The sequence below is a fragment of the Enoplosus armatus genome, chromosome 9, assembly GCF_043641665.1.
Source record: "Enoplosus armatus isolate fEnoArm2 chromosome 9, fEnoArm2.hap1, whole genome shotgun sequence".
NCBI classification, from domain to species: Eukaryota; Metazoa; Chordata; class Actinopteri; order Centrarchiformes; family Enoplosidae; genus Enoplosus; species Enoplosus armatus.
In genome coordinates this window covers 8427455-8435328 of record NC_092188.1, presented here as the reverse complement: position 1 = coordinate 8435328, position 7874 = coordinate 8427455, and the positions used below count along the sequence as shown (strand labels likewise).

At 39.6% G+C, this 7874-nt stretch overlaps 2 protein-coding genes across 2 annotated transcripts; both read left to right on the top strand.

Annotated features, from left to right (window-relative positions):
- The first annotated feature begins 403 nt into the window (after positions 1–403).
- On the top strand, positions 404–1982 carry apoc2 (apolipoprotein C-II). The gene is made up of 4 exons (XM_070912455.1): positions 404–477; positions 786–848; positions 962–1118; positions 1211–1982. The coding sequence occupies exons 2-4, from the start codon at positions 800–802 to the stop codon at positions 1296–1298; spliced, it is 294 nt and encodes a 97-aa protein (XP_070768556.1). The 5' UTR covers positions 404–477; positions 786–799; the 3' UTR covers positions 1299–1982.
- Positions 1983–4911: 2929 nt separating this feature from the next.
- LOC139290840 (trypsinogen-like protein 3) lies at positions 4912–7128 on the top strand. Its single transcript, XM_070912708.1, has 5 exons — positions 4912–4951; positions 5042–5183; positions 5518–5771; positions 6588–6724; positions 6937–7128. Exons 1-5 carry the CDS (start codon positions 4912–4914, stop codon positions 7126–7128), a joined length of 765 nt encoding a protein of 254 aa, XP_070768809.1.
- Positions 7129–7874: the final 746 nt, after the last annotated feature.

Sequence of the window (7874 nt, the reverse complement as noted above, 5' to 3'; positions counted from 1 at the left end):
ATGAACGCATCACCACCATTATGCAAGTAACAAGTAGGTTGTGAACTGGGCAAGGTGTAAGAATGTGCTGCATTAATTAACTACTTACCTAATCAATGGAAAAAAATTGATTGTGGTGCATTCAAAGTTAGGGTCACACACATACGGTTAGAGGGAAACGTACCAACATGATGCCCCCTTCAGCTCCCCTGTGTTTATAAAATCAAATCAGACTAAATTCTTGAGTGGCTTTTGATTACGTTTAAAGCCCCTATTGATGCTTTGTCCACATGCTCCTGTTTACATAGATAGCCACGATGTCACTTTAATCAAGACTCAATGTCCCACATACTCCCACAAACGCACCGGGCAACAGCACAGGTTTATCTACCAGAGTGCACTTTGGCTCTGTGAGCGACAAGTCAACACATCGCTCCTATATAAACAGGTCGGGCCAGTGGTGCCTCTTACTCACAGTCATTTCTGGAGAGGAATACAGTGAGTACTGACACTTTTATACTTCAGTGATTGAATGGGATAGAGTGTAACAGTCTTAGAAATGCATGAATGTTGTGTTAGATATGAGTACATTTGAAAGAAAATGTATATTTCGAGACATAAACTGTGTGTTCAGCAGAATAGTTTTTTCGTGCTAGATGAGTAACAGGAGACTCTTCATACAGAGAGAGTTCATATCAACACAAATCTATCAGCTACACATGAGTGGAGAAATGTATGACAATGTCTCACCCTAGTGGATAAAGTGAGGTAAACTTTGAATGTCTCTTTATTCTGTTGCCTCACAGACTCGAGTGACACCATGAATAAGCTGTTGGTCATTACTGTGCTGGTCACACTCCTTGCTCTCAGTAAGTGCATTCTCAGACCATGAAATTGAATTCAGAACAGGATAAATCCATGATGGGAAAATACGTTTTGTTTTTCTGATAAAAGGCAGCACCCTTTGACCTATTTTGCGCAGGTGCTGAAAGCTTCCGTGTGCCGAGGCAGGCTGAGGAGGAGCAGGGGACCCTGTCCAAGTTCACCGATAGCTTCAGGTCGTACTATGACAGTGCCATCAACTCTGCCAGTGAATACCTGGACGGCATCAAGGGCCTGAAGCTGGAGGAGAAGGCAAAGTAAGAGATTTTAAATGCAGATTCATTGATGCAGTATATAAAAAAGGGTGGATTTATATTTAAACTCTTCTCTTTCTGTGTGTCACCCACAGGAGTCTTTACACTGATACTACCACAGTTGTGAGCACCTACGCTGGCATTGTGCAAGACCAGATTTACCACATCTTTTACTCCCAGTAGTAAACAAAAACACATTTCCAATTACCTCAGCTACCTTTTCTGACAGCATAGGAACTTTCAAGCTCCACACCAAAGGCCCAAACGTCATTTGACAAGCCTCAAAACCTCAAACAGCATCATCTAAAACAATGGACCCCGTGCTCTTTGTGCTACTTTCTCGGGCCACAGCACTGGTAGTAAATGATGATAACCACCCAACGGGAACTGAAATCCAGCCTGCAGAGAAACTGGACAGAACATCTTGGTGGGCACAAGCAATCATGTACCGCCAAATTTCTCAATGGGTCTCAGAATTAGAAAACAACCAGCCGTGAAAATAATGCGAACAATTTAATGATCTATCACCCCCTGCTGGTGTTTTTGCTTCCTCATAGTTTATGGTCATCCCACCTCTGAATAAATTTAAATCGTTGTGTCATACCTTGAAATAAAATATTTATACAAACAAAACAGGTGTGTGGTTGATAAATGAGAATTTAGCTGTTCGATGTAGTAAATTGTGCATATTTCTCCTGCCTCTTTGTGTTTCATTTCACATGTTTATGACTCTGCAATGAGGCAACAGACTTGTATCAGCTGAGGCAGCACGCTTCTGTCGCAATTAATAATGGATGAAAAGAAACAACATGTAAAATGTGAGTGCAGAGAAACAGACAGAGATGAATAAACAACACAGACTGTGAAGTGTGTTCTGTGGATTCTGACAACCAATGATGCCAGAATGTTGTGATTTTTAATTAATGCATAAATCCACAACATGTGGCCTCTTCTGAAGCTACAACCAACACAAACAAAAGAGATGAATCTGCTCTTTCAAGTATCAGCTTGTTCAGTTGTTACAAAAGACACAGGACAAACTACACATTTGTGTATATGTGAAGGACTACGGTATTCTAATAAAAAAAACACCACTTCTGCTACTACTGTTACTATACAACTACTACAATTATACAGACAAATAATTTAGATATAAGGCCACATGCAGATCCTTGTGTTTGCTGCCCCGTTAGTATTTGTATCCAGATCGGTCCAGACTGATCATTTTGAAAAGAACTGCATTTTGTATTTGGCATTCAGAATTTGTCTGAGATGTTTTCTGTAAACTGACAGCTGTGATCAGATTTGGCTTTGACACTAATATAATTTATTCTCTTGCTCTAAAAATGTTTCTAAAAAAAAATTATTCAGAGCTGTCCACCGATCGGATTTTAATGCTTTTAGAGCTGTCACACCTACATAAAAGGGATGGCGCTTTAAAGTGAGTGTATACATCCAGTGGAGTGAGGAGGAGTCATCATGTGCTCTGTGGAGGGGCTCTGCTGTGCCTGGACGTTGTGAGTGTTTGTGTGAGTGAGATGATTTTGAAAATGACTTGAATCATTATTATATTGCTAAAACTTAGAAATCTAAATCTAGTTTGTCTCATGATGACCCGTCTTTGTAATGTTTTCTTATTACTTACAAATAATGTTCACTCAGTTTTGTTACAGTTGGTGATGAAAAGGTTGAACATTTGTCATCACTCAGTGGATATTTCTCCCATCCACAATATGGACTACTTCAAATTGCTGTTATGTGTCTCTTCCTATGTGTAACATATTAATCAGATGCTTCTTAAGTGGTGCTTTTCCATTTCAGTGGGAAGAATCCAAAACAATTCCAATTTCAAAGAGCAAAAATCCAAACAGCAGTTCTATTAGTTTGCTCCCTGTCTTAAGCAAAATCATGGAGAGAATGATCTTCCAGAGTAAGAATGAATTGATCACTCAGAGTCAGCATACTTACAGACTGGTTATTCCACCAGCACTGTTCTTGTTCATATGACGGATAGTTGGTACAAAGAACTTGACAAATAAGCAGGAGCCATATTTTTCATTTTAATGCTGCCTTTGATGTCATCAGTCATACTTTGCTGTTTGCCAGGCTTCAATGTTATAGTTTTACACCTTTGACTTATCTGGCAGAAGGCAAAAATTATACTACAATGGCTACTTTTCTGATTGTAGCCATATTTATTGTCAGGTGCAATCAGAGAGCCTTGGCCTTCTCACATGATTTGCCCGGTGTTTTAAAGAAATCTTCTATTGTTATGTATGCAGATGACTCGACAGTATATTATTCCGCACATCATTGTCATGACTTAACCAACGCGTTAGGAATTATAAGCTGTGTACAACTCAATAAAAACAATATGATTTTAAACATGTCTACATTCAAATCAATGATCATTGGTAACTGGAAATTATCTAATAATCCCCATGCAGCACTGCCTTCCTATGTAAGGCTTCAAGCTGGATCAAGTTAATCAGGTCAAATTGTTGGGAGTTACACTTGATCACCGTCTGTCTGGCATATTGACAATGCTGTTAAAAAAACTGCTATCAGAAGGATTGTCAATCCAGCTATCATGTCCAGTGTAATTCATTCATTAGTCTTGTGTCATCTTGAGTATTGTTCAGTCACATGGTCTGCTGCTAATAAAAAGGGTTAGGGTTATATTATTAATTGTTTTGTGTCGTGGTTGATTTGTTGTATTGTATCATAATTAGGTGCTTTGTTTTGGACCTTGCTCTCATGTATTAATGTTTTATTTAGACACCTTTTAATGTGTGGACTCCAGGATGATTAGCAACTGCTATGGCAGAAGCTAATGGGGATCCAATAGAATAAACACACCAACTGTGCTGTTTGTATCAAAAACATACGATTGAGGAAGGAAATGATAATGCAAAACATTAATAATTCCTTACATTTTTGAGTCATTTGGGGTCAAGTGTCCACAAAACATGAACATCGTGTAAGAACTAGTTAACAATGTTCCTCAGCTAGATTGTAACACAATTTGTACTTAAATCAATGAATCTTGTCACCAAAAATGAGCTTATTAAATGTCAACTGAGACTTTAGAGACTCAAAGGGAAGAGAATATTATTAAGACATGTTTTGGTTTCCAGAAACAGCAGTCTGAGTTGTGCAATTTGTGATATTTTAAGACAAGCTTTTTAAAATTGCACCACGGTAAAATATTAACTTTGTACTAAACATATAAACAGCAGTGGGCATGATATCTCTGCTCTTATCTTATCTTATCTCATTATTATTACTTGCAGTTCTACAAAATCTTTGTTCATTTATTTATGACACCATTGTTCATTTTAGAGTGCACTTAGCACAGACCAACCATAAAAAATGGTTTTAATGTAGCTCGCTAAGACAAAAGAATCTGTACATGGCAGGTTTTTGTTGGTCTTCAATCTATGAAAAAGACATAAACTTCACCAAAACACGAAAAACTGTAACTGGATCTATTATGTCTGAACAATATCTTTCATATACCATAAATCAGGGTCTTCCTTGTTCTCAGAAAAGGAAGGAAAGGTTACTGTAAACAAGGTGTGTCACTAACTGAACGTATTGTTATGCAGAGATGTTGAAAATGTCTCTGATAAGGTTATTACAAAGGTTACGTCTGTACTGGAAATGATGCTGGATTGTCATACAGCAGTCTGTTCCTCCCACTGTCCTCTAAAAATCTTGCAGGTATAAAGAAGCCTGACAAATCAGCAATTGAACACTATCAGAGTTAACACTACAAAAACAACGCAGATACAGCATGAATCTTTTCCTTCTGGTGGTTGCTTTGGGGATCGCAGGTAGATATTTACCATGTTGTGTCTAAAATAACAGAAATTAATATTAGAAGAGACATTTAGTTTCTGTTTGGTCTTGTTGGTGTGTTACAGGAGCATCTCCCCTGGAGGACGACAAAGTGTGCCAGCCTCACTCCAGACCCTGGCAGGTCTATCTGCATGGTGGAGGAGCGTCCTGCAGTGGAGCTCTCATCGACGAGTGGTGGATAGTAACCTCCTTTGACTGTGCACCCACGTGGGTACAAATGACTGTTAGTGCCAAATGAAAACTCTCTACTGATGTTGAATTCAAAGCATCATATTTTGTGTCTCTTTCCAATGTGTTGAGACATTTTTGTGACTAACTCTTGTCGGAGTCATTCAAAACTACACATTTCATGTAAAAAGTTGCATTTGTTTTGGATGAGCACTATTTACATCCTAATAGCTTCACCACAATTTAAAAAACGTGTCTTAGTATTTAGCTTTGTAATAGTGCTGAACGTCGGTGTTAGAAAGGCTTGATATTGTTGGCAGAACCACTGCAAATTAAACCACATTCATTAACCTCTCTTCCCCTGCCCTTGCAGATCCCACAGCACCATTGCATCTCTTGGGGAACATGACGTGAATGTGGCGGAGGGCACCGAGCAGCACATCCATGTTGCTGATGTAATCCGTCACAGTCCCTACCGCTCACCCCTCCACAGCCTCACGATGGTCCGTCTGGCCGAACCCGCCCGCTTCACCCAGGACGTCCAGCCAATCCCTCTGCCCAGTCGCTGCCCACAGCCTGGAGACACCTGCTATGTCAGCGGCTGGGGATCCACCATCCCAAATCAATGTAAATGGATTTAAAGGTGCCACTGTGGCTTTTACACCTCATTAACTTGTCACCACATTAGAATTTAGGATAATTGTTGCAAAGCCAGTGTTCCCTAATCCAGTCCACAAGTATTCCCTGTCCTGCTAGAGTTTTGCTCCAGCTTTCCTATGAATATCTGCTCTAACTAGAGCTTTTATTGTAATTGCTGTTTTACATGTTGTGTTGGCTTGCATTGTTGAAATGCTTGCTGTTATTATTGGCTGCAATTAGTGTTTATATAGTGCTCTTTAGAACAAATGCAAGAAACATTTATTGGACATTTAGGCTTAATAATGAGAAAGAAATACAAAATGTACTATCATTACGTTTTCATTTTCATCATGATACAAGGGGATGTTGGATTCTGATCAGCAGGTGGGTATGTATTTGTTAAAAAGCTCATCAATATTCTGGTCATTGCAGCTCTAACAAGGCATGAACATTCTGTTTTAATAACGGCTAAAAATGGCTTTCTTTAATCAGTTTCTAATTGCCTGTCAAAATGCCCAGTCAGTGATCAAGACTAATTAAAAGAGGTAGACCTTGAAAATAGTACTTATTCAAGGTTTAGACTTCATGCTCCAGTGCAAGAAGTGGCGATGCATAAAAATGGGAAGTAATCCATAGACCTGCTGAGGGGAAGGAAGGAAGCTTTTGTCAAAGAATGAGTGGCAGATAGATGAGTGATGCCACAGAATACACAATGACTGCATTGTACTTATGTTACAGATTCCCATGAGATATCTATGATTTGAAATACTTAGTTATGACCCACCTTCTTCCTCTTCGGAACAGATGAGCCTCCTCAGCACCTGAAGTGTATAACGGTGCCTGTGGTGGATGACCTGACTTGTATGAACACGTTCCCTGAGTTTGTGTACTGGAGCCTGGGCATGGTCTGCGCTGGTCAAGCAAACACAGATAACTGCATGGTGAGCGTGGTCACAACCCAAAGAAATCAGACTGCTGTATTTCTCGCCTCTACTTCTGTGCCGCTTAATCTAACCTGTCATCTGTCTCTCTTTCCTCACCCTTCCTCCCTGCCTCTCACTGTGGCATTTTCATTTCATGTTAACTCACTTATGAGCACACATTTCCCATAAACAACCACAACAGAGTCTCTTATTCTCTCCTCTCTCTGCAGAACAATGGTGGCAGTGTGATGGTGTGCAATGGCCAGCTGCAGGGTGTGCAGTGGTTGAGACACGGCTGCAGAGACCCAGCTGACCCCAGCGTCTACACCAAGCTGTGCAAGTACAATGACTGGATCAACGATGTGATGGGCCGCTACGCACCGACTCTTCCAACTGAAACAACTCCAGGGATGATGACATGAGGCAACAGAGAGACATTTATTCACAGACTGACTTTGACACCATCATAAATATTACTCCAGACCACTTTACTGGGAAGGTTCAGTGTTATGAAAACCATGCTCAAAGGTTTAGGCATTGCCCTTTCAGCCAATTAAGCAAGACACATAATTACTACTGCATTCAATGAAAGTGATACTCTATGAACATTACGCTGCAGTCACAAATGCAAATCCTGCTCTCATTTTTTTTTTAAATCCAGCAAAAAAAATCTGTATGCGAACTCAAAATGTCGATATAAAAAACAAAAAAATAAAATGTCATGTTTTATTCCTGTATTTTAACACACCCTTTACTCTGTCATTCCTCCTTTTTCCTCAGCAAACCGTTTCCACAGCTGGCTAATAGCTGCTGCTAATTAGCTCCGATTTTTTTCCACAGTAGATCATAATTTCACACATGCTGCTGAGTATGTGATGGTGAATTATCAATTTGGTTCCACATGTTGATCACTAAAACCACTGAATGTTGCTGATAAGGATGAGGGAATATCAGACTTACATTCGTCAGGTGGCCAGAGACACAAATACAAATGAGTTATAATGTTGCTCTATTTGCTGGATGAGTAAATACTGTCAGTCAGTGTTGTGTTTACAGCTTGCTCTGCTGCCATAAATGGCCAAAAAGATCAAATAATGCAGGTTGATTGTTTGAAACTTAATGATTTGTCAATTTTAAGCAATTGGTCAAGATAGATGTCAGTAATAGT